Source organism: Netta rufina (genome assembly GCF_964035555.1).
Source record: "Netta rufina genome assembly, chromosome: 1".
Taxonomy (NCBI): domain Eukaryota; kingdom Metazoa; phylum Chordata; class Aves; order Anseriformes; family Anatidae; genus Netta; species Netta rufina.
This window is the reverse complement of record NC_140123.1, coordinates 153,846,275-153,873,124: the sequence shown is the minus strand read 5'-3', so window position 1 is coordinate 153,873,124 and position 26,850 is coordinate 153,846,275. Positions and strand designations below refer to the sequence as shown.

At 42.6% G+C, this 26,850-nt stretch overlaps 1 protein-coding gene across 1 annotated transcript; it reads left to right on the top strand.

Annotated features, from left to right (window-relative positions):
• The first annotated feature begins 7,352 nt into the window (after positions 1 to 7,352).
• On the top strand, positions 7,353 to 25,919 carry SLC25A17 (solute carrier family 25 member 17). Its single transcript, XM_084287964.1, has 9 exons — positions 7,353 to 7,623; positions 10,666 to 10,726; positions 11,766 to 11,832; positions 14,857 to 15,008; positions 18,587 to 18,703; positions 19,390 to 19,535; positions 20,705 to 20,800; positions 24,900 to 24,982; positions 25,443 to 25,919. The coding sequence occupies exons 1-9, from the start codon at positions 7,486 to 7,488 to the stop codon at positions 25,588 to 25,590; spliced, it is 1,008 nt and encodes a 335-aa protein (XP_084144090.1). The 5' UTR covers positions 7,353 to 7,485; the 3' UTR covers positions 25,591 to 25,919.
• Positions 25,920 to 26,850: the final 931 nt, after the last annotated feature.

Genomic DNA, 26,850 nt, shown 5'->3' with positions numbered 1-26,850 from the left:
GGTTGTGAGCTGTGAAATAGCAAGGAGGTGAGAAATAAACCAGGTTGTAGTAAAGGGAAATCTGTTATTAAAATCTTTAGTTTCCTAAAGCTCGTGTTCATCCTTTGAAGGCTAAGAGTTTCTAGAAATTCATTTGTATTGTGTAGTCACAAAGAAAAGCGTAATAGCAGAAGATTGGATCAGCCCCCTTAAAACCAGAGCAGTGTTTAAAGTAGGAAAATTGCTTTTTTAAAGTGGGCCAAAGGAACAAGTTATGAGGAAGTTACCAGAACTAGATGTGAAACTATCAAGGTATTACATTGACAATGAAGTAGCAGCTACCAGCCGCAATACCTCGAATTAGAGAGAACCTGTGCTGACGGTCAGCCATTGATATCTACCATCTGAAAAAGGAAAACACCAAGTGCCATCTGCGCTTTCCCATTTCAGGTAAAAAATAATAAAGCCTGTTGCTAATAGTTTGTAAGGAAGAATGAGCACAACTGTTCTTAAAAAATAAATAAATTGCCTTTTGTTGTCGTTATACCAAAATGAAAGTGCATGAGCAAAAATAGACTTTCAAAGCCATTTTGTAATGCACGATATCTTTTGCTTTAGTCTCTTAGGTGAAAATGTCTCAAACTAGAAGAAAATAAAAGTCAAAACGGAGATGAATTCTGAGCCTCTTTGGCGGGAAAAACAGAGGACAACTAAAAAGTGCATCGGAACAGATGGTAGGCATTTATCAAGAGCCTGGGAAAGAAAACAAACAGCAAGGCACCAAAACTTGGGTTTGATACTTTGTTAATCTATGGAAAACTAAAAGTAGCTGGGGGAATGTTTGGTCATCTAGTAAGGCTGCTGAAGTAGCATGAGAGGAGATCAATAATGGCAAATGCAGGTAATTTAAACTGAAAATCATTTCAGCCTCTCCTGCTCTCCCTGGACCTAAGTGAAACGTGTAGGGAAAACTCCGCGGCATCCAGAGGTTCAACTAAAATACGTTCGAGTGCTTAAGAGGAAGAAACGCAGGCACACGTGTACTGAAGAAATAGGCTTTTGATGTGTTTATAATTGCAATACTTCCTTCTGTAATATGCCGGTCTTCCCGTGGTCTTATAGTTAAACCTGGTCTCGCCAAGCTTGTATGATCATTGCGCCATTTATTGTGTTCAAACCGTTCCTGTTAATCTGTAGTTGCTTTATTCCATGATGTATGGCAGTACGATCCAGTTTATCACAAGTTTTGCAACAGATTCAAAAAGTACTTTTGAAAGTAATAACTCCTCACATTTCCATTCTCTAATGAAGTATGTTTATGAGGTAAAAAAGTACATTTCTATTTTTTTCTGTAAATTGTTGTAGCGTTAGGAGAGCAGCAGCAAGGTAAGATTGCTTTAAGGTCAGTATTTGTCCTTTATTTGCTAAGGTAAGGCAGTACAGAGACAGGGAATTCGCCCCTCTGGAGTCATTAGCAGCATCCTCATGCCTTGTCCTGAGGTGTGGGCAGGCCCAAGAAAATCTGTTAAGATTTGTCAGCTTTCTAAAGATCTGCTACCTCCCTGTACAACCACCGACAAAACTGAAATTCTCCGAATGAGAAATTACAAAGATCTAGTTCACGTATGGAGAATGCGTCTGTAGTTGCTTAACTTGGTGCTTTCTTCTAGGCTTTCAGGTAGAAATGAGGGCTTGGAGGAAACAGAGGCCTTGGGCCTTCTGTCCTTCAGTGAGCTCCACCTGCACGTCTTACAGCCCAAGTTGCAGTTTCTGGGAAGACCTAAGGCCATGTCTTCGTGAAGCTTTTTGTAGGTGGGTTCCAGGTTTTCTTCCTTCTCTTACAGAACTCTCAGACATGTTCAGTTCAAACATTTGTAGCATTTCCACTGTTTTTCTTGGACAGCTTCACGAGCTCTGTATGCTCCAATAGATTCAGTTGATTTTGGGAATACTGGAATTGTTGGGTTATCTGCTGCTGGTCTGTCTTACATAGGTACAAAGCATAGATTTATATTAAAACACGTTGCTTAGTAGCAACATTCTTCTAGAGTCTTCTGTGAGAAGAATCTAGAAGCTGCCCCATGTCAGGTAAGGGCCCTGCTGCTGGCCAGAGCCGAACCAACAAGTGGTGTTGTTTTCACCTCTGTGAGAGCATATTTAAGACAGGGAAAAAAACGCTGCGTGACACAGCAGCTGGGAGAGTGAGAGGAGTGAGGAACAGCCTTGCAGGCGCCAAGGTCAGTGCAGAAGGAGGGGGAGAGGTGCTCCGGCACCTGCCTTCCTTCTCCCCCTCCTTCTGCACTGACTTCTGCTGTGTAGCAGTGCTTTTTTTCCCCCCATCTTAAATCTGCTCTCACAGAGGTGAAAACAACACCACTTGTTGGTTCGGCTCTGGCCAGCAGCAGGGCCCTTACCTGACATGGGGCAGCTTCTAGATTCTTCTCACAGAAGACTCTAGAAGAATGTTGCTACTAAGCAACGTGTTTTAATATAAATCTATGCTTTGTACCTATGTAAGACAGACCAGCAGCAGATAACCCAACAATTCCAGTATTCCCAAAATCAACTGAATCTATTGGAGCATACAGAGCTCGTGAAGCTGTCCAAGAAAAACAGTGGAAATGCTACAAATGTTTGAACTGAACATGTCTGAGAGTTCTGTAAGAGAAGGAAGAAAACCTGGAACCCACCTACAAAAAGCTTCACGAAGACATGGCCTTAGGTCTTCCCAGAAACTGCAACTTGGGCTGTAAGACGTGCAGGTGGAGCTCACTGAAGGACAGAAGGCCCAAGGCCTCTGTTTCCTCCAAGCCCTCATTTCTACCTGAAAGCCTAGAAGAAAGCACCAAGTTAAGCAACTACAGACGCATTCTCCATACGTGAACTAGATCTTTGTAATTTCTCATTCGGAGAATTTCAGTTTTGTCGGTGGTTGTACAGGGAGGTAGCAGATCTTTAGAAAGCTGACAAATCTTAACAGATTTTCTTGGGCCTGCCCACACCTCAGGACAAGGCATGAGGATGCTGCTAATGACTCCAGAGGGGCGAATTCCCTGTCTCTGTACTGCCTTACCTTAGCAAATAAAGGACAAATACTGACCTTAAAGCAATCTTACCTTGCTGCTGCTCTCCTAACGCTACAACAATTTACAGAAAAAAATAGAAATGTACTTTTTTACCTCATAAACATACTTCATTAGAGAATGGAAATGTGAGGAGTTATTACTTTCAAAAGTACTTTTTGAATCTGTTGCAAAACTTGTGATAAACTGGATCGTACTGCCATACATCATGGAATAAAGCAACTACAGATTAACAGGAACGGTTTGAACACAATAAATGGCGCAATGATCATACAAGCTTGGCGAGACCAGGTTTAACTATAAGACCACGGGAAGACCGGCATATTACAGAAGGAAGTATTGCAATTATAAACACATCAAAAGCCTATTTCTTCAGTACACGTGTGCCTGCGTTTCTTCCTCTTAAGCACTCGAACGTATTTTAGTTGAACCTCTGGATGCCGCGGAGTTTTCCCTACACGTTTCACTTAGGTCCAGGGAGAGCAGGAGAGGCTGAAATGATTTTCAGTTTAAATTACCTGCATTTGCCATTATTGATCTCCTCTCATGCTACTTCAGCAGCCTTACTAGATGACCAAACATTCCCCCAGCTACTTTTAGTTTTCCATAGATTAACAAAGTATCAAACCCAAGTTTTGGTGCCTTGCTGTTTGTTTTCTTTCCCAGGCTCTTGATAAATGCCTACCATCTGTTCCGATGCACTTTTTAGTTGTCCTCTGTTTTTCCCGCCAAAGAGGCTCAGAATTCATCTCCGTTTTGACTTTTATTTTCTTCTAGTTTGAGACATTTTCACCTAAGAGACTAAAGCAAAAGATATCGTGCATTACAAAATGGCTTTGAAAGTCTATTTTTGCTCATGCACTTTCATTTTGGTATAACGACAACAAAAGGCAATTTATTTATTTTTTAAGAACAGTTGTGCTCATTCTTCCTTACAAACTATTAGCAACAGGCTTTATTATTTTTTACCTGAAATGGGAAAGCGCAGATGGCACTTGGTGTTTTCCTTTTTCAGATGGTAGATATCAATGGCTGACCGTCAGCACAGGTTCTCTCTAATTCGAGGTATTGCGGCTGGTAGCTGCTACTTCATTGTCAATGTAATACCTTGATAGTTTCACATCTAGTTCTGGTAACTTCCTCATAACTTGTTCCTTTGGCCCACTTTAAAAAAGCAATTTTCCTACTTTAAACACTGCTCTGGTTTTAAGGGGGCTGATCCAATCTTCTGCTATTACGCTTTTCTTTGTGACTACACAATACAAATGAATTTCTAGAAACTCTTAGCCTTCAAAGGATGAACACGAGCTTTAGGAAACTAAAGATTTTAATAACAGATTTCCCTTTACTACAACCTGGTTTATTTCTCACCTCCTTGCTATTTCACAGCTCACAACCAGTACCTTGTCTTTGAGTACCTTTGTTCTGTACAAACTACAGTTACCATCTGACTGCTTCTCTTGCTGTCCTTCTAGAAGAAATTCCTAGGTAAACTGCTGCCCCTAATCCTGTAGTCCTCTGTGTCTTTTTTTTGTTTGTTTGCTTTTACAGCTAGTAGAAACTTGTATTCCTTGTTGCCACTGAAATATTTGTGCATAAAAAAATAAAGTTTTATTTTTTAGTAAACATACTTAAATATGTGCAACCACAAAAGGTGCACAACTTTGTCAGCCACTTCACAAAAAGAGTCACAACGCGTTCTGCAAATACACTTCTTTATTGACAAGCAGATCTCAAGCTGTCTGAGACCATCCATCTAGAATATACAGCTCAGAAGCATATTTGTACATCAAGGACAGGTACAGTAATAACACTTCATTAGTAAGGCTAAGTTAACAACTTGACTTGGTTAGTTATGAAGACTCAGATTTACAGGGCAGTCCTCAGTATTTACATCCAATGGATCCTCCAGCCACCGGTGGCCGCGAGACAAAACTTCCTTCGCTAAGCTCCTGTTTGTGAGGACCACACCAGAAGGCTGCAACTTCCCTAAGCCTGATTCACAAGGTGATCAACTACTCGCATACCACAGTCACCTGAATTTCTTTGTTGCTCCACAGCACAGATCAGCCAGCCACCACCTCATGTATTTTCTTTTGTTGTTACCTTATAAATGTTCTCACTTCCCCTGTACTTGCATTTGCTTATATCACGCTACTGCGCTCCTATGACTCGTCCTGTAGTGCTCAACACAGTTGTTTCTGCATTCAAGCAGAAGCTGCATTTTTCTTCTCCTTCAGCTCTTTGGGATCCCAGAATCACTTTTCTCTAGCGCTTCCCTCACTCCACCACGTATAAACTGCGGCTGAATCCCACCTCTGCAAAGCGCTGCAACTTTCAGGAGACACCTTTCTCTAGACATCAGAAGAAAACACTTCCATTTTCCTAGCGAATCATCCTCTTGCCTGAGTACTCCAGTCCACCTGTGCCCTGGCACCAGCCACTTGCAGACCACACCGCAGCTTATGAAAGCCAACAACCCTCTGGCCTTCTACCACTGCTGCAGCAACCCCCCTTGCCCTACGGTCACGAAAGCACTGCAGGGTCCCCCAGACTAGATGCCCTGTGGGTTTTCCTAAGGGCATCCGAATCCAAACGCCAGTTCCAGTCAGGAGCACGCCATGTCCCACAGGAAGGTGGATGCCAAAGCTGACCTGGCTCCAGCTCGTCCTGGCTAAGTCCCTTACCTCCTGTCCTTTTGGGTGAAGGATTCTGTGCAGACAGCAGCTGCTACAAGCCCCCAGAACAACGTTGCTTACTTCTGCATCTCACAGAAGGACTTATGCATGAGTTTGGCTTGCACTGGCTTTCTGCAGATGCCCTGAATGTAACGAGAAAACCTGGTGTTAAAAGACAGCTTTTTTGGAACTACAACTCGTTGCAAATGGCCCGCAGATATCTGTTCGTACCACACGGTTTTACCTTCGCGTGGCTTTTTAAGACTCATTTATTGACCCACTCTGCCTCTGGCCTAACATTGCTCTGCCCAGTCTTGTCCACCTTTGAGACACTCTGGCTGCTGCCCATCTGACGGAAGGAAAAACAAGTCACTTTGGCAAGCGTCTTTTATTCACAGTCCAACAGTGAAGTGAGAGCACTTTCAAAAAAAAAAAAAAAAAATACAAACTGGCAAATTAGAAGACAGGCCCCAAGCCCTGCATTCTCCCCATTACCACACAATGGTGCTCACTTGAGTAGTACAATAAGAACCGGCATCTGTCCTGGCATTTCCTATTCTCCCTTGGAGCAGCAGTTGAAACAGAGAGAGACAAGTCACTCAAATACACACACACATGCTATGGAACAGGGCTCTGACCCTTGACTTCAGGTATAAAACTACCACCAGCTACCACAACCTTTCACATAAAGCCACTACAGCGTAATAATAATATGCAAATTTGTGCACAAATCCTTTGAATGGAAATTCAATCTGTAGTACAAGCTGTCTCTTACTTAAAGCTTCCCTCTGCACAGCTAGGGCCATAATTGCAAAGAACAACAGTCATGGAAGTGAATTTGTCCTACTGGAGGAGTTCATGCCAAAAATGTGCACTTTTATAGTGCAAAGTGACTGTATAAACACTCCCTGTTTTTGTAGAACTCCTTCGTGCTTTTGTGACAGTGAATGGCTGGTGAAATGTGTACAATTTAATTCTAAATTAAAGCCTGATTTTTTTGTATATGTTTGACAGTCTTATTTTTAAGAAAAAAAAACTTTTTCTGTAGTGTTCGCCTTGTATAAATGAACGAACAGCTGTGTGAAATGTTAAGGTGCTGGTGTTGGCATCTACCTGCTGGGCACATAGAGGTTGGTGCTGGAAGGGTGATGCTTGCCTCAAGCAGACCAGCTTGCTTTGCATAGCCTCCCCTCTCTCCCAGAAGGTGGCATTTTCCTCAGAGACGGATAAATAAAGACCCATGGTGTATAAAGACCAATGGATGATCTGTTAAAGCAATGTCTTCCTCGAATGCAGTGGCATATCCCACTGTGTGGTGGTCAAACGGGGGAAATGTACCAAAAAAAAACCACCACAGAATACGATGTGTGAGGAGGGGGACGGGGGAAGAGACACAAACTGCGCTTGTACAAAGTGGGGCATGCCCTTATTTCCTGCACAGAACAGGCTAAGAGGGGGCTCTGAGCCCGCCCCCACGGTCCAGACCCTTTTTTGCCAGTCGCCGGCCCTCACAGCCAGGCGTGAAGCGAACGCCCTGCAGCGCTGCAGAAACGGCAGAAGAAGCAGGGCGGTGACTGGGCACATTCTGACAGCCGCCGTGAGGCACCGAGAAAAAAAAAATAAATAAAATAAATTTAAAAATCCCTCAAAGCCCCCTCAGTGCCGGGCTGAGGCGCGGCGCATGCGCGGAGGCGGCGGGAGGGCCGGGCCCTGCCCGGCGGCGGGGAGCGGGGGAGGCGGGCGCCATGGCGGGGCCGGGGGCGGCCGCGGGCAGCGCCGCCATCCCCGCCGGCAGCGCCTCGCAGCCGGAGCGCGCCGCGGCCGCGGCCATGTCCTCCGTCGCCTCCTACGAGAGCCTGGTCCACGCCGTGTCCGGGGCCCTGGTGAGCGGCGGGCGGCCGGGGCTGGGGAGGGGGCTTCGTGGTGGAAGAGATACGGGAGGGACGGCTGGAAATGAGCGGGGAGCGCTCCGGGGGCGACCCCGCGCCCTGCCCGTGGCTGCTGCCGGTGGGTGTCGGGCAGGCTGCGGGGCGTTCAGGCTGCTGAGCACCAGGCAAGGCAACGCTCTGCTCCTAATCCCAGTCCTGAAGGCAGTGAAGGTCGCTAAATGCGGCTGAACAATAGGAGCTGCTGGTAAAGCGGCCCGCCGGGGGAAGCAGAAGAAGGCGCTTAAGGTCGTTTTGTCCTCATCATAAATACATATGGGGTTGGTGCCTGCTCCTCCAGGTGGTTTAGGTCTGCTCGTTGAAGCAGCTGAGGTAACGCGGGTTTTGTTGCCAGTTTTGAGAAAGGGAACTCCCAAACGGGCTCCTCACGGAGACGCTGCGTGCTGCCCGCGCCCGTGCAGCCCCCTGGCATCAGGCTGTGCCACACCAGCCGGATTTATACACCTGGCCGTAAACTTAGAGCAGCATAAAATGGTAATAAAATGGTACCTCAGGTCCCCTGGTGACGGTAAGTTCATGAGGTTTCCCTGTCGTATTTGGAGATGCTGGCACCTGAGCGGCAGTGGTTTGGCGGGGAAGGAGCACGGGACTGTTGGACCTCCTGGACTCCTGTTCCCCTGGGGCTTCCACCCGCTGGTACTGATACCCACATGCACCTTACAGCTCCAGGGCAAGACCTTTTTCCAAAATCAGGGCAGCTTTTTGCTTTTTTAACCACCTCATGCTGGATACCTGGATTTTTATTTTGTTATAATACCGATACATTCATCTACCTCGAGACTTCTGTTTACTGCAGGAACACGTGAATTTTGTCAAGATCTTTGACGCAGCTACTAATTGTCCTGATGTCGTCTCACCTTCTGCTTAAATTAGTGTAAGGCACGCTGGTGAGGGGTGGAATGGGGATGTGATGCAAGAATTTAAAAAAAAAAAAACAAATCCTATGAACTGTGCTGAAGTAATGAATCAGAAGAGCGTGTCAGATCACAACACCATCACTTCTGTTTCTCTTCTAATTTGGTGAAAGTTCATAAAGGTGCTAGGCTACCTAGTCAAGTCTGAGACTAATTAATGTTGTGAGCAGGAAAAAAAAAAAAGCTTGATTTCATGTTGACTTTGATTATACAGGTATTCTTCATCTCTGCATGTAGCTGTAAAGCAACCTTCATGTTTCAAAAGCTATGGGAATGGCAATTTTATAGAAGTATTATGGCAGTAATTAAGCAGCTCTGAATGTTGGTGGACAACATTTTATTTGTGTTTTCTTTAAACCAGCAAACTTCCAGCTGTGACCATGCAGACCTGCATGGCAGCAGAGTCACCCCGGGCGGCTTGTTCTGGCCACTCACTGTCACCTCTTGGTCACTGCCAGTTGTTTGTGTGGTGCTGTGGTGATGCTGATCGGGGAACTGAGCCAACTGAAAAAGACGGCTCGCCAAAAAGTGCTTCTTTGGCCAGATTAGCTTCCTTGGCCGCATCATCGCCTAGCTGCCCAAATAGTTATGCCACCAGAATGGAGGCGGCAGGGGTTGAAGTACAGTTTACCAAGAGCTGGGGTTGCTTCAGCCAGTTCGTACCTGTCGTGGCGATTATTTGGTGACGGTGTGACTTGAGCTGGCAAACAGCCTGGCTTCGGCACCGGCGGGAGGGTGGTGGGAAGGCACACATGAAGCCTCCCCCGTTCAGCAGCACGAGGCTGTGCGCTTTATTGCACGTACCCGCAAGCAGCAATGAGTTACTTGCCCTGTCGGTCTCAGGTGTGATTCAGAAAGGTGCCTGAGTCCATCTCGAGAGGATCTCCTGCTGGGAAAAGGGCTGGGCCTGCTCATTTCTGCCCTTCCCTTACCCCTAGCCATGAGATCCGGTCCCCTCCATGTGATGCTTCTGGCGTCCTTCAGGCCACACAGCTGAGCTCTGTTTACAAACCCAGGAAGGAAATCACTCTGCTTCTCTTAGTTTATTTTCTTCAATTTAGCTAAAGGAGGGGGAGAGGGTATAAGCTATCTTTTGTTGGCCACGATCTGTTCATCAGCCGAGTTATCTCATGACATTCTGTTGAGCTGTAGCTTCGTGGACATTGTAAGTGTACGTGAAGTGCCTACCATTTGTCCTGCCTGCCCCTACCCCATCTTCCCCATTACTGCTTTCTGATTTCAGCACGTGTTTCTTGCCATGTGGGTTGCCCTGAGAGCAGGATTCAGGCTGAATCTCACTTTGAGAAGATGGAAACAGGATGAAATGCACCCAGTTATGCTGGAGCAGCAGGGAAATGAAAGGGGAAGGCTGGAACCTTTACATGCTGTGTAGTGGGACCCTCCCACGGCTTAATTCTGTATGGCTGCTAATGAAAGAGCCCCACGGCTTTAGCAGCCACTTAATGCATTTAGTATTACTGGAGAGTGTTAAGAAGTTTGGAGCAAGCCAAGTTCTTTTTAAGTTGGATATCTTTTCCAAAAGCTGTGCAATATTAATGCAGACGTACTTTGTAGGTGGGTCTTAATTGCCTAAACTGAAATCTAGTACAATGCTAGATTAAGTCCTGAAATAATTATCCTATTTCTTTCTTTTTAACGAGCAAGTGTTGTTTTTTCTCTTAAGTCAAAGCAATGTTACTCTAAGACAGCATTGCTTGTGTCATTCTTTCCCCTTCACCAGCAACAGAGCACAGAGGCTATGAGAGTTAGTGTGATGTTTGTCTCTCGGTGCTCACTTTATCTGCTCACAGGCTTCAAAGACTTTCTCTTTGAACAAAAAGCTTCTCATGGTTTTAGTTTTAGCTTGATCTAATAATTAGTAAGTGAAAGAACTTGTTTGCAAGCCTGGGACCAAAAAACCACTTCAATTCAATGTTCTTACACGTGGAGTTTATCCCCTTTATACTCAAGTTTCCAGGTGAGAAGAAAAGGGCTACCAGAGGGTTTGTCAGGCATGTGAATAAGCAGCTGATGCACTATTTAGCCAGTTTATTTTGTTTTTCAGGGCAGTGTGACGGCGATGACAGTATTTTTTCCTTTGGACACAGCTAGGCTTAGACTTCAGGGTAAGTGTCAGAACTCAAGTTTCTTTGTACTGTGGCATTTTGTTTTTTTTCTCTTGGGCATTTGTGAGGGTGGTTGCAGGGGACCTATCTTGCATGACCAAGAATCTGCCTTGTGCAACACCTTTAAATCACTAACACCATTTTTCCAGCCAAAGGTAATTCTCCCTTTTGAAAGTATTGGGCAACCTTTTAATTAGCTGGAAAGCCCGTGTGATCTGTGGCCAGATTTGGTTTCTAAACGGTTGTCTTATTCTGAGAAAAGAAAGAGGTGAGATTATGCAGTATTACATTCATGGGGTGGTGGTGGTGGTTTAGGCTGCTGAGAACACTTCACACCGCAGGGGCAGTATCATGAAAAACTTGTCCAGAATTACTCCTGAGAATGGATTAAAGGGACAGAACTTGAAGCAGAATCATCTGACTGATTTTACAAAAATTCAGAGTATAGACTTTGTTCTAATGCTCTATCTCCTAATCAAAAGTCACAGAATCACCAGACACTCTAAGACTGCAATTAAAGCGTTAATTAAGAGCTAGAGGGAGATCATCAGCCAGGTGGTCAGAAATAGGTGGTTGAGAAGTCGGTGCCATGCGGCTCTTGAACAGCTTTCAACACAGGGAAAGGCAGTGTTTTGCTAAGGCTTAGCTATTTGCAGATTAACTGCAAGAGGTGGCTCTGCTTGTAGAGCTGCTCTGGAGTGCAAGGAGTGATTTTGAGAGCAGATGGATGGCCCAGTCCTAGTCTCTTACCTACATTCAGCTCATGTCATGGCTCTGAGGTTAGGAATTGGTAACGGCAGATACTTTGGTGCCCAAAAGAACCTGCTAGTCTGGGGAAGAGCACCAGTGACAAGTAGCCTTACCTAGCAATGAAAGTAGAGATGTGCTTTTTGGAATTTCTGCAGAAACAGAGAATGTGCGTCCCCTACAAGGAAGAAGAAATACGCTGTTCTGGGGTATGTTCAGAGTAGGAAGGCTAAGGAATTGAAAATGAGTACTAAAAATCAGAATAATCTAAAAATTCAGTTCTGTTTTCCAGTGGATGAGAAGAGGAAGTCGAAGACAACACCAGCAGTCCTACTGGAAATAATCAAAGAAGAAGGCTTGTGAGTAGTTATTAATTTTCCTCTAGTATTAATGTAGGCAAGCTCTAGAACTAATCTGAATTTTCTTTTTAAAGTGGAATAGTTAGCCTGTATCTGTGTGGACAGATTTTTCCTTTAATTCAAAGTGTCCCCACATAAGTGCTGTGACTTGCGTAATCCGACGTGATCATCTTCAGTTAATTTGGATTAACTTTCTGGAGTACATTATGCAATCAAGCTGTTTAGCAATGTAACTGTGCCTCCATTAGCGAGGTGGCTGTGTCTCTTTAGAAATGCAGGCTTGTACACAAATGTGCCTTCGTGTACCTGATAAACCAGCTTTGTCTGTCCTAATTCCTGGGTGTGTCCATTTCTCATAACCAAGATGAGACTCTGGGGCAGCTGAGCCACTTTCAACGGGAGAATTGGGACACATTTCCCAGATGGAAGTTTCTTCTCTTAAGCATGTGGAAAGAAACAAGTGATTCTTTGTGCTAATGAGATTCAAGGTCTATGGAAAAGTATTTAACTTCCAGCAACATTGTGTTTCAGTATTTGCTCACCGTCTGTACTGGGCAGAAAAATAATTGTACGTGTGTCCTCATTACAAATGTTTTCTTAAGAGTTCTAGGGATTCACTTAAGTGCATTGGAGCTTCCAGGACTTTTAAAGCTGACAAAAGTTTAGCTTGGCCAATAGTTTTTTTGACACCTTTGAACTTGAGCAATTGGCAGTTGTATGCACAAGAACCTCTCAGTCAGTGAGTGCTCTCCTGTTCACATTTCTGCATTATATTTGTCACATGAGGATGGCAAAGAAACTTCAATTAAGAAATTGGGAATTGGAGAGACTGCAAAAGTGGGCATCTTCCTTCTCCTGTGAAACAAAAGTCAGTAATTCTGGCAAGAAGGGAACGTTGTTTCCTCCAAAGATTATTGGAAGACGTGGATAAGCCATGAATAAACTAGTTTTAGGGATGTCTGGAGTAACACACCCAGCTGAAACCAACCAGCAAAAACAAACAACAACAATAAAACAAGCAAAACATTGCAATGTGAGATCAATGTGTTGTTGTTGGCATTAGTTTGTGGAGTCTTGTCTCATAGTTTGCTTTTCTGAGAGTGCTTCTCTCACCTAGATGTGATGTAAAGCAAATAGGTTTAGCTAATGGATTTCACCTTTTGCAGAAGCTTATCAAGCAGCTTTGCTTTCTTCACCGCACTTCCATTCTTTTCTGGGTGATACGAAGGGTGTTCGCTGGGGTACATTGAGTTCATCTCAAAGATGCACTTTGGAACACAAAATTAGTTTTTACGTTCAGAAATATTTGTTCATAAATGACCAATACTAACACTGATAACTTGACTCACCAAAATCATACTTTTTGTCGCAGTTATGTACTGCAAGATATTTTGCTTGAAAATCATCAAAAATAGCTCAAATTCAGAAGACATGGTCTGCAGAGGGTGTTTCTTCCTTTCTTTTCCAGCACTGAAGACATAGGTGATGCAAAAACTGTTGTACTGATGACTAACAGTACGCACAGTTAGTTTTTAACCGCAGCTGTGTAATCAGTGACACCTGTAACTTCAGAAGCAGTCCTAACAATGTGGTATATCCTCAGCTACATTTGAGAGAAGCACTTGAAGCACCTAAGGATGAAAACCCGGTGTTTGCATCACAAGAACAGTCAGATGCTGCATTTACCAGCCTTGCAGCCTTTGTGGTTTCCATCTTGGGGATCCTCTTTTTTTTTTTTTTTCCCCCCATGTATTCCCAGTATTTTCATGAACTCCAACACGCAGTAATCCTGGAGGCTCTTCTTTAAGGAGATTTCTTCTGCTCTTCTCTTCCTGGCCTGTGCAGCTTCAATGAAGATACACATTGCTATCCTTTTGGGATATACTGCAGGACATGCTGGGGATGCATGTCAGTTGCTGAGGTGTCCCTGTTCTTACAGGCTCATCAGGCCTGTCAGAGAAGGGAGCTTTGCTAATCGGTTGTTAGGAGATCATTCTTAAATCAAGCTACACAAACAATGACAGCTATTGACAGCACCTGAAAAATTACTCTGAATTGTAAGGGTAGGTTTGCCTACTCACTTTTTCATCTGTGATTAATCTAGTTAAATTTAAGTAGGTAAAGTTTTTTCCTCACTTATCTTCACTTACCTGACTGTTTTGCTCTAGACTTTACTGCAAGGCACTTACTAGAAATTCCTCCCACCTGCATACCTCATGCCCCAGGTTGCATCCTTAGGAAAACTCCCCTTGGTGGAATATATTAATTTCAGTAATCAGTCTTCCATCTTTAAAATTAATGTAGGAACCTAGACACGTTTTTTCTTCCTTGCTCTAGTTGTTTGTCAGTTTGTTTTTATATTGAAGGTGTAGTATTCTTTTTTTTTTTCTTTTTTATTTCATTTTTTTGCCCTTTTTCCCTGCTTCCTCAGCTATGGTAAGTGTTACTTTCTGTCCTTGGAGAAGCGAGCATCTCCTTACGAGGTTGTTATCTTTTCTATTGGGCTGACATCTCTTATTCTCAGCAAGGATAAGGGTTACTTCTTGGTGTCTAAGTGTGCATGTTTCAATGTGTGACTTGAAGCGACTGTATCAGTTTGTATGTTAACATATACACTTCGAGCATATTTGTGCCCTAAATGTTTGGAGTTCATTGCTGGATGTGGCTAGAGAACAAATACAGTGGTGTAGTACACACTTCTGGTGTGAGTGAGCACCAAGCAAATCACTGTAAATGTATTCTACCTTTACAGCTCCTTTTCAATAAAACTGGTCTTGTTTTTTTTGTGTTTTTTTTTTTTTGTAAGTTCTTAATGGCTTAATTCTTACGGTATAATCAGGATTTTAATATGGTTTGTGGTTTATCATTCCATTAATGATAAAGACATACCTAGTTAGTATTGTATGTAGTATCCAGCGTTGCATCTCTGGGACCTTCAGCGTGTAAAATCACCCTGATCACATAAATGCTTTGCTGTTCCTTACCATGACGTTTTCCTTACTTTGACTTTTTTCTTTCCATCAGGCTGGCACCATATCGAGGATGGTTCCCTGTTATCTCCAGCCTCTGCTGCTCCAATTTTGTTTATTTCTACACGTTTAATAGTCTTAAAGCTCTCTGGGTCAAAGGTCAGCATTCAACCACTGGAAAAGACTTGGTTCTTGGGGTTGTTGCAGGTAATGGAATATACTGAAAATACATTTCTGGTGAAATTGAGCTTTTTAGCTAGCATTCTTCTTTATGAAGTCCGTTGGAGGTCACGCTCAGTGCCTGCTCCTGTGTTGTGGTTTAGCCCCAGCACACAGCTCGGCACCACACAACCGCTCACTTGTCCACTCTCCCAGCGTGGGATGGGGGAGAGAATCAGGGAGGTAAAAGCGTGAGAACTCATGGGTTGAGATAAAGACAGTTTACTAGGTAAAGCAAAAGTTATGTGTGTAAGCAAAGTCAAACAAGGAATTCATTTACTGCTTCCCATCAGCAGGCAGGTGCTCTGCCATTTCCAGAAAAGCAGGGCTCAGCACGCGGCATGGTTTCTGGGGAAGACAAATGCCATCGCTCCAAACATCCCTCCCTTTCTGCTTCTTTACCCCAGATGTATTGCTGAGCATGGTGCTGTATGGCATGGGATATCCCTCTGGGCAGCCTCAGCTGTCCTGGCTGTGTCCCCTCCCAGCTCCAGCTACACCCCCGGCCCCCTTGCTGTCAGGCAGCACGAGAAACAGCGAAGTCTGTGGCTCAGCGTGAACACTGCTCTGTAACAACTGAACACTTCAGTGTGTTATCACCGGTGTTTTCATCAAAAATCCAAACCACAGCATTGTGTGAGCCTCTGTGAAGAAAAGAAACTCTGTCCCAGCTTGCCGTGATAGGCAGCCCCTGTAGGCAGACCTGCGCTGTTGTACAGCTCTCATTGCTCTTCCATGTCCTCCCCAGCTCATGATAAGCATGTGCACAAGCTGTTCCTGTTGTCAGTTCTGGCAGAAAGCATGGTGCTGTTTCAGCCTTGTATTTTATTTGTGCCTGGAGTATTGTTTACCACGGTATCTAGATATCACCTTTTAGGTCTTGAAGAGAAGTAGCAGGGAGCGGTAAGTTTTGTTGTATTTTTTTTTTCAGAGGGAAAGATATATGACAATTCCAAAATATTTTTGATTAGGATCTGAGAGTTGTTAGGGTAAGGATTTGGAGGCCAGCTTTAGATTTCTTTCTGGGTCCCCTGAAAGGGACAGTAAGCCCCCAGATACATGCATGTACAGGAGGACCTGTCTGTTCTTTTTCATCCCGTCCTCTCATGTGAATGCTACAGTGACTTCTTTGAAGAAATGGTGACACTAGTTCCTTTTCTAGGAAATCCAGTGTGAAAAATTACCACTGTGTGCCTGTGTTTGCCAGTACTGTTCTGCAGGAGCAATTACGGATGTGATCATACTGAAAAGCCTGTGACCTGGGGGGCTTTTTGTTTATTTTTAGCTAGGTCCTTGTACTTCCAGCGTAGGTGCAGTCGATGGGTGGGTAGTTGGGGGAAAGTAAGGAAGGAAATTGGTAAGTTGGCTTCATCGGTGGAGTAATCTTACAAAGATCATTCTGGATCAAAGGCTGCAGGAATTAGGCTGGTAGCTTGTCAGTTAAATGACTAGGTTGTCTTCAACGTCAGTAGTGGATATCCCTGTGGAATAATTTCTGGTGTAAATTGAAATAATCCAGTTAGAGTGTTCACTAATTCTCCGTATCCATCTCTCATTCCTTCTACTGGTAGCAAAGACAGATTGCATAAATAACAACAACAACAACAAAAAAACAACGAAAAAAAAGAAAGTCCAAACCATTTCCTTTCCAGTCTGGAAAATAAAGTTTAATGACTTCACCTTTAACTGAGTCAGCGTGAAAACCTACAAGTAGATTGGACTCTAACCTGTTAGGTTTTAACCCTTTGTTCCATAGTGGAATTGTGCTGACTTTGGTTAAAAGAGATTAATGTATCTTGACTTTTATGGTGCTGGATGTTGCTCCAAACCTGAGAGCTATGTATAGTCCTTATGAAGGACACTGAGGCATAGTTTCAGTTTCTGTTCCCCGTAAGATCCTCCTAGACATCCTGCTGATGTGGTCTGGATGGACAGGCAGTGAGGTTGTCTAGATGATGGGGCAAAGCGTGCTCTCAGCATGTTCCCAGGTGACACAAAACCAGGAGGAGCAGTTGTCCAGCAGAGTCCTGAAGATGATGAAGAGACTGGAGCATCTCTCCTGTGAGGGAAGGCTGAGAGAGCTGGGACCGTTCAGCCTGGAGTGGAGGACTCTGAGGGGAGTCTTACCTGTGTCTATAAATACCTGAAGGGAGGGTGCAGAGAGAATGGAGCCAGGCTCTTGTCAGTGGTACCCCGTGCCAGGACAAGAGGCAATGGGCACAAGCTGGGACACAGGAGGTTCCCTCGATATCAGGAAACATTTTTTCACTGTGCTGGTGATGCAGCAGTGGTACAAAGTGCCCAGAAAAGCTGTAGAGGCTCCCTCCTTGGAGATCTCCAAAAGCTGCCTGGACGTGGTCCTGGGCAGCCGGCTCTGGGTATCTCTGCTTGAGCAGGGGCATTGGACCAGAAAACCTTCAGAGGTCCCTTCCAAACTCAGCCATTCCGTGATAGTTATGTTCATATTCTGTTTTTCTGAACTCTCTCTACCCACTTCAAGGGGAAAACAAAACAAAAACAGCAACAATAACAAAAACCAGACATAACATAGGTAGTAAAGTTTCACCTTTTTCAGGTTTACTGTTCTGATAGTGATGTACTGTGTTCATCTCAATATAATGGAGTAATTCAGTCTGTAACTCAGTTTCCACACAAAGGGACCAAAGTACAAGCAGTAGCTAGTTTTCGTAATGCAGAAATAGTTGTAAGAAAGCAAGATCAGGAGCTTGTTTTTACATTGGTAGATCAAAGTAACTGTCTCATTCATTACTGAACTGGGAAGAGGTGTACTAGGTGATTGTAGAAGTAGTGGTACTTAATCCTTCTCCCTGTTATTGCAAAGTACAGCTCTAAACTACCTTTTTGTTGCAACCTTATGTATCTTTGTCTGTATTTCTTCCCCCATACAAATTTCTGATAGCTTTCCAGCTTTACTGTTGGGGTTTATTACTGCTTGTAATCCTGTTGCCATTTCAAAGTCTTCAGATACTTGGAGAATCCGGTGTTTTCCACTGTAGGTGTACCTAGCGTATCTAAAAAACTAAGTTTTCTTATTCTTTCAGCAGTGTAGGAGTTCTTTTCTGCTAATTAAACTGCATACATCTCTGTTTTGATCTCTCCTCCTAGAATAGTCCTTCTACCCTTATCACTTTGTGTCTTCTCTTTGAAAACACAAAGGCAGCCTCCTCTACGTCATGGAGTGAAGTAGGGCATGAACGAGTACCTCGTGTTCCAGTGCGAGGTACTACGCAGCAAAGTAACAAGCTCACTAAAGATTCCTTCAATGTGCTCAGATGCAGTGGGTTATTTTTAGTTATGGGGAGGAGTAGAAGATTATCTTCTGCTGCATGCAGTGTGCTGCTGGTCTAATTCACAACAAGATCTGGGGGAATACCTGAAGTAGCATATTACAATTTACTGACTCACTTTTACTGTATGCTGTTTTTTTTTTTCCCTCTCTTCTTAACAGTAACTTCAGTGATGTGTGAATTAGGGTAAAAGGGGATAAGAAAACCTTTGCAATCTTCTGGTTCTTGCTGATTTTCTTTGTCCTGTGTTTGCATTAGGTGTAGCGAACGTACTCTTGACCACTCCTCTCTGGGTGGTGAACACACGGCTGAAGCTGCAGGGAGCAAAATTTAGAAATGAAGACATTGTACCAACCAATTATAAAGGCATAATAGGTAAGCATCTGTTAAAGTAACCAAAGAGTTACTTAAATTAAATACGGTATCAATGGCTCTGAAGATCAGACTTTTATTTGTACATGTAGATTTCATTGTGGAATCTCTGTGTTTCACTGTCACTTTGCAGTAATGAGTTTGACAGGAAACTGGGCTTTGCCACCTCTGATGGTAATTTAGAGTTTGTAGTTTGCACACCTGTGACGCAAAGACCTTTTGCAAAAGTCCAGATCATCTTACAGAAATCCGGCAGTAGTAGTGAGCCTGGTGATGTGGTAGCTGGGAGTCTGATTTTGGACAGACAATTTGCAAATTAGCATTTTACTGACTGTTACCTCTTAACCACACACACAATCAGGCTGTCTTGCACTTTCAAAACAATAATTAAAAAAAATAAAAGCAGTTTTAAGTTAAGAAAAGTAATAGTGATTCTGAGCTTGGACTAAAAAGAGCAGGGCATCTGCATGGGAAGCAAGCTTTATTTACATTAGTGGTGGTGTGAGGATACCTTCTTTTCCCTATTTTTGGGTTAGATTAGAGTGGAAGATGAAAATTGTCACACAGAAGACTGCAGTGGGTTTTTATACAATTTGAATATCAGCCTTTAAATATAACTTTACCCATCTTTTGTATTTCATAATTTTGTACTCGAAACTCTATAAAGATTTTTCCATCTTTCTTCTCAGATGCCTTTCATCAGATAATACGAGATGAAGGAGTCTTAGCTTTATGGAATGGTACCTTTCCCTCTTTGCTGCTGGTCTTCAATCCTGCTATACAGTTCATGTTTTATGAAGGCTTTAAACGGAAGCTTTTGAAAAGACAGGTGGAAGTAAGTATGTTTCGAGGCCAGGTGATGGCCATTCTCTGTTATAAGACAGGTTTTTTGACACGTGTTAATTACATCAGGAAATTTAGAAACGTAGGTTTGGTTTAGCTTCTTGGGTTTTTAAGGTGTCAGTATTTTGTGTGGGTTTCTTTTTTGTTTGTTTTTCAAATGTGTATTTTTGATAAAGGTACATGATTATGATGCCAAATGAGATGTGAATCTTTCACATCCCTAAGGAAGTTATTACTATGTGAACTCCTCTTCCCTTAAAAATAAAACTGTGCTTCGTGTCCACATTTGCTTAGAATCATTTGCAGCTCATGATTTAAATTAGGGGGTTTAAATTCTAATGTATCTGTTTTATAAGTAGGTACTTAACACTCACCCTGTTACCCTGTCTCCAGTAAATTGCGTATATTGATTGCATATATTTCTGATTGGAATCAACATATTTTGGCAATTTAATAAATGTTCTGATATTGGCATCTGCTAACATTCAGTGATTAATTCATGCTGAGGTGAGCTGTTACGTTGTTATACTGAAATAGGCGGTCAGAGTTTAGGCTATAACAGTGCCTTTGGTGCATCATGGAACATTGTGGGTTTTGGAGGGGGGGCGCGGTTCCAACAGGTGTCCTTCGCTAATAGGGGAGTGAGATTTTTAGCCTGTGTCATCAAGGCTAAAATTCTGCCTGATAGCAGAGTGGCTGTGTCTCAGGATTATAGAATCGTGGTCAAGGAGTCTTTCAATCCATCACCTTTCCACAAGTGTGTGTTGTGTGACTTAATTTAAATGTTGCAAAGCCTGAAATAGTTGGGAATTGATGGCGTGTTTTAATGCCACTTCCCTTATCTTATGTCTACTCTCAGTGCTTTGGGTTTGATTTAGCTGACATTATCTGCACTGTATTTCAATAACCTAGTTAGAGTGAGCAAATGAGAATTCCAAAAGCTTGTGAGCAGGTAAAAATTTAAAGTGTAATTTAGTTGTAGGGAAGTAGCTTGGTTGGACTATAGTTCTGACTCTTAAAAACAAGAAAACCCAAATGCTTCATCAAATTTTGATGCCAAGCATACTTGGGTAACCTGGTAGCAGGTAACAGCCCAGAATCCCCAGACGCGTACAGGTAACTGACTAATGTGGTGCTTTGTGCTCTTTATATATTGAACAGCTCACCTCTTTGGATGTTTTTGTCATCGGTGCAATAGCCAAAGCAGTTGCCACCACCCTCACTTATCCTCTGCAGACAGTGCAGTCAATTCTGCGGGTAAGTCCTCGTTTTATTCCAGGGTAACAGCCTCTGACTTGGTCTGTATATTGCAAGGCCTCTTCATGTGTCTTTTTGCTCTTTGTGTTCATGAACCCCTATTTTTGGGAGCCCCTTTGTGTGGTACAGGTCATTGGCAAGGACACGTCTTTCCTTTGATGCCCTCCTGATGCATTCTAACAGAACTTGGCATTACCGAAGCAATTTCTTTCAAGAGGCCGGGAGGACTGATGCCAGAATGCATCAGTACAGCATCTCCCAGCAGCTGATGCACCATCCTGCTTCTAGGCACTGAAGAGTGCAATTTTACTTCCTTGAACATAAATAGAAAATGTGTCAAGTAGGAAATTAAAATTAAATCCTCGAAGCCCAATTTGTTTCCAGATGACCTAGGGTAAATCCAAAAAAAGTTCTGTTCGTGGGTTTCGTTTTATTCTGGCCTGACCTTGTCAATAGCCAGAATGTGATTCTGCAGTGTGATAGGGAAGCTGACCTGCCTCATAAATAATATCTTTAACCACTTGCCAAGCCTTGTAAGCTAATTGTAGTGGTAATGGAAACACTTGCATTTATTCTCACTTGCAAGTTGTATGTGTGCTGGATAATGTTATGTTAATATGTTAATGCTTCAGTTTGTGCCCATACTGTAATAATATTGTAACAGAACAAAGGGGAAGGGCAGTGTGTGAACCTGACCATACGTAAGCAAGAGTTGTAGTTTAATTTCAATGTTTTAAAATCTATTTTATATTTTTTCATGTTAGTCACATAGCCATTAAACATTAATAAATGTTTCCACGTGAAGTATGACGCTATCTTCCTATGTAAGAAGAAGCTCTAACTTGCACGTGTGGTAAGGCCATTACATGTTTTAAAGGCTGTGTAAATTTGGAGAGGTAGCCGAATTCTTGAAAGTGAGCCCTCCGTGTTAAAGGTATCACTTTTCAGGCTAGCCTAATAGGGGATTTTTGTTATTAGTTGCTCATCACAAAAAAAAAAAAAAAAGTTTTTTTTCTTGCCAATTTTCCATTAGTTTAGTTCTAATCTTCTCTCTAACTTGAGCAGACTAAATGTATTTTGATTTTTCATAGCCTGTAAAAAGCTTGGGTGCTATATTTCAAACCAATGGGACTTGAATAGATTTACCATGTGTTGTTACTACCCTGAAAACCTTTTGTGTCTGCACAGCTTCTATCAGTGTCTGTTCCTTTCTACTTCACCACCCTGCTGGTGCACACCATGGCATCCATGTGTTAGAAATTAAATTTTGTCAGCAGTCGTTTTTTTCTGAAATGTTCTCAACTTCTGATTATCTGCTGAGCCAGTGCGCTCATTCAATGTCTTAACCTGTTTTAAGAGACTGGGCACGTATCTGGAGTTAAACTAAGTAACACAGGCTTTTATTATTGAAGTGATAGGTACAGAAAACATTTAAGCAAATTTAGCTTTGTTTGGATAAGTTGCAGCATTGGTCTGTTTTTAATTTGTGATGGGTTTGCCGCTGCCGTGAAGGAGAACTGGCAGGAAAGCCCCAGTGCTCCGTGTTAGCTTCAGCATCGCACAGCACTGCAGTTTCCATGGGGTATGTGAACAGCTTTAACCCTCACTCCTTCCCATGGATGCAGTAGAAATAGCTACAATCTTGTGATTATTACTTCGTGTTGTATTTGGCTCCCACTGGCTTTCAGAACAAAATCCTTCTGACTTTCGGTGGCAGTGTTCTTCTTCAAAATTAAGGCAGCCCTGGTAAGTTGTGCTGATGGTTTAATGCAGTAACCAGCTGCATCTCTCAGCCTAAGTCGTCAGCTAGGTTACTGCTGCTGTGCCTGAGCAGTAATGAGTTGCCTTTCTGGTAGAGCACAGCCTAACCATCGGTGTCCTGGTGGGGGGGGACGTTTCTCACAGTGGCCCATGGTGAAATAAAGTGGCCTGTGTGCTACGTCTTTGTGCCATCCATCCTTTCCCTGTGATGATGGGAAATACAAGGATTCTAGCTCTAGTTCTGCAGTTACTGCAGGAAACGTCTTCCCCTTTGCTCTGTAAAAGAAGCGATAGCCAGAAATCCTGAACAATTTTAGTGAGAACAGCACAAACGTGCATCTGTCACTTCAGATACGTATGCAGTACCTGTGCTGCCCAGTTCAAGCTTGCACTACTTCGTACTTTTTTTTTCTGTTTTAAAGCTAGCTTTGTTTTCTTTGCTGATGTTTTTATCACTCAGACTAAGTGATGTTCAAAAAAAATAGTTTACGAACAAAGGTTTGGTATTTTCAGAAATAACACTCTGCAAGAAGTATACTTTGCACAGTTGGGATTTTGAAACAATTTTTCAGCTTTACACAAACTAATACAAGCCTGATACAGTTCATAAAGTCTTGTACATAAAAATTAAGTTCTGTCCTCCAAGTAGAAGTACGGGACTTTTTTCTTTTTAATCTTAAATGTCTCGAAACTGTTCTTTCAAAGTCATTAGGGTTCTTTAGTGAAGCGTCTACACCTTTGCTTTCCACCTCTTGGAAGAGCTCTCTTCCTCGTTTCCACATAATGAGCAGTTACCGTGTGTAACTGATAGTGCTAGGCAGCTTCCAGCCTTGCAGTTTGCTACGTCTGTCTCCCTTCCAGTCATTAAAAATACATGGCACTGCTGTCACTCCTTATGCAGTGAAACTGCTTCTTTAGCCTGTCAGTAAACAGTGGGTAGGTTAAATTCCCACTTGGGAAATACCAATAGGGTTCATGTTCTTAGTAATCCTGGGTTGCGGAATCTCCCTTTAAAACTCATGCCTAATTTCTTTAGTGTAGAGAATGCTAGTCCCTTTGGGAAATCTTCCCCAGTAACTGATGAAGTATTGACATCCTAGGGAGAAATTAACTTATTTTTCCACTGATGAAGCTCTGTTTGCAGTACAACAGAGTAATCTCATGGTGGAGAAGTGGTGAGAAGAAAACACCTAATCCTGATGTTATTTGGAAGCCTATGAGTAATCTGGGCAGTGGCTGGCATTGTAGCCTGGAACCTAGTTAGCATTTTGGGGCGGAGAGGGAACAGACAGCTGTCAGTCTTTGAAAAAAAGTCTTTAACCTTGATTTATCAATATGAAATCAGTTAGTTGCTGATGACAAAATCACTGTTTGTGAGCATGTATTTTCTTAGTAAAGGGTGATTTCCATGAGTGTTCTGTTGCTGCTGTATCTCAAGACATTTAGCAAAGGAATGTGTGTAAACCTGGCATTTTCTTATTACTTCCAATTTACCTAAATCTGCTTGTATTCTCTACGTGCTGTCAGTGGTAATTTCTTACACCTGAGAATCAGCAGTTGCCTGAGTAAGACTCATCCCAGTTCACCTTTCGTAGCACAGAAGCATGATACAGACTTCAAAAGCTATCTGTGCATAAATACAAGTGTGACAACCACTGTGTATTAATAATTCATGGTTACAGCTTGCTGACAGTGCTATTGACCTGCACCAGGTAAGAGTTTCAATGAGTGACGGAAAAAGAGCTCCTGAAACTGCCAGCTTAACCCTGAGCCTTAGAATTACAGCAGCAGCTAGCACGCTTGCTTGAAAACAGGCTGGGGATATGCAGACATGCTGAGTAAAAGATAAGTATTCAGGCCAGGTGTTTTCCTCAAAGACTGGTGATGGGCAGATAAATTTTGGATTCGCTTATGCAATCTGAATGAAATAATGGTTTGCAGATGCACAAAGCTTTGAATTTTTATTAAATGCAAGCTGTACAAGCCAGAAGGAACTAGCTTCAAATTTCCTATCTGTACTAAGACTCTGCAGACTCAATTTTTGAGATCCTGAAATCTTCTTCTGCAAAACAACAGAAAGCCAACCACCATTCATTTTCTTAGAATCCATCTTAAAAACGAAAGACTTCATTGTAGCACATGCTGCTTTAATGCTTGCTGTGTAAAGCTGAGTAACCTGAGCTTTGGCCTCACTTAATCTCTGATTGCTAGTACAGCCTAGAAAATGTTAAAAGAAGTTTAGGATAGGCTTTGCAATTTCTTACCTATGTATTGGGTTCTCTGCCTGGTAGTGTGAGGAAATAGTATAACAAAATGTCGTTTCTTCCTCTTTTTCCAGTTTGGACGCCATAGGTTGAACCCAGAGAACCGAACACTAGGCAGTCTTAAAAATGTTTTTTACCTTCTTCGGGAGAGAGTGAGGTGAGCCTTCTGTTGTTTTTTTTTTTTTTTTCTAGCATGATATAGAAGACTTGAATATTGCTAATATGTTGAAACTGTTGCTGGATCTGACTCTTGTTTCTTTTTGCCTCCACCTTGAACTTGCCATTTGATCCATCCTATTTTGTGTGTGTGTGTTTCTTTTTTGTAATATACTGTAAAAGTACACAAAAACAAGTTTTCTTAAATATCTCAACAGGACTTGGTTTCTAGGATATGTATTCATTCACCTCCGACCTTAAAAAGAAGCAAGTTTCTTCTAGAATTTTCTCTTTAAAATACTTTGAAGCATAACTGTGACTCGAGATCAGGAATGAATTTAAGATTCTTACAGTTGTCATTAACTTGTATTAATTCTGCCTAGTGTACCAATTTACTTATAGAAAGCTATTTACACGTGTTTGTTTTTTAATTTTTTTTTATTATTTTATTTTATTTTTAGGCGGTTTGGATTAATGGGACTCTACAAAGGCCTTGAAGCAAAGCTCCTGCAGACAGTCCTTACTGCTGCCCTAATGATTCTAGTCTATGAGAAACTGACTGCTGCAACCTTCACGGTCATGGGATTAAAGCATTCACGCAGGCATTGAGAAAGGAACCTACGCCAAAGATTTTGGGCTCTGGAAAGATACATTCCATTTCTGAGGCCACACTGGGTAGTAAAGGGTCCTCACTTTCTCTTTATTTCCGTTTTCTTTTTAGCCATCTCCATTATTGGGAGAAATGTAGAATATGTTCTGTAGGACTTGTTGCCATGACTTTGGGGATAGCCCAGTCCCCGCTCTTCTGTGGACTCACTGTGTTAAGAAACAAAGCAGAGACCTTCTTGAAACACTTGAAATGAAATTTTAATTGCCATATGATTTGGCTGATGTTCTTGGTGAGAATGAGTATCTCTTACGATGCTTAACTTCCTTGTTTTCCCTTGAATTATCCTTAACAATTATTCTGTCTTTACCTTCTGTCAACAGCTGGTGGGGCTGGTTTCATGTTATTCTCCTCGCGCTCTGTTTGTTTTTGTCACTTGATTTGTGATTCATTAAAATAATGAAGAGCAAGATTTTTGACACTTTTTTTTTTTCAACTTCAAATACATGTTTGTGGCACAGGATGCTGGGATTTTCTCCCAAATACCTGGTGGTGAGATTTCTGAACTGCTAGAGTGACGATAGCCGTGAGTAGGCCTGGTGCCTTCTAGAACCCACCTAGCAAAGTTTCAATGCAGATACTGGTTAGAAAGGGGGAACATAACCTCCTGCTTTCCCTCCGTGCTACCTCACACCGTTTCAAGAAGATGACTCCCTACTCAGAAATAGATCAGGCTCTGTATTCCAGTTCCTTGTTGAGGGTATGTGAATTCATGCCACGTTCTCGTGCAGGCAGGGAGCAGTACCCTGTGCTTCATCAGTGGTGTGCCTTCTCAAAAATGCCGTTTAATTGTTCTTCCACTAATCTTCCCAGACGCCTTCCTGACCATAAAGCATAAAGGTCGTAACTGTTGTCCCAGCTAATGTAAGTGCATATGTTCTTTTTGCATAGTTTTGTTCAGTAGTCCTTGGCCGTAAAATCCAAATAAATCCTGCTCGCTGTCATTAAATCTGCAGCAGGATTGTTCTGAAGTACAGTTTTATATTTGAAGTATTGAGAAACTCCATGGCAGTTTAACACAAAGAACAGCTGAGAGAATCAAGTGCTGCAGGAATGCAGCATGGCTGAATTGCTAAATGGCATCAACTGGATCAATTCTAATTATGAAATTGGAATGTATTTCCGCAGGGAAAAAAAAAAAAAAAAGCTATCTTTTGATCAAGAATATAAACCTTTAAACTGATTTTTGCTTTTAAAAGTAT

Bases quoted from the DNA above. Each gene is read 5' to 3' on its own strand.
- SLC25A17 (XM_084287964.1), top strand. From the start codon at position 7,486: ATGGCGGGGCCGGGGGCGGCCGCGGGCAGCGCCGCCATCCCCGCCGGC. The intron at 10,727-11,765 runs GTAAGTGTCAGA...TCTGTTTTCCAG, and splicing joins AGCTAGGCTTAGACTTCAGG to TGGATGAGAAGAGGAAGTCG. The intron at 24,983-25,442 runs GTGAGCCTTCTG...TTTTATTTTTAG, and splicing joins CTTCTTCGGGAGAGAGTGAG to GCGGTTTGGATTAATGGGAC.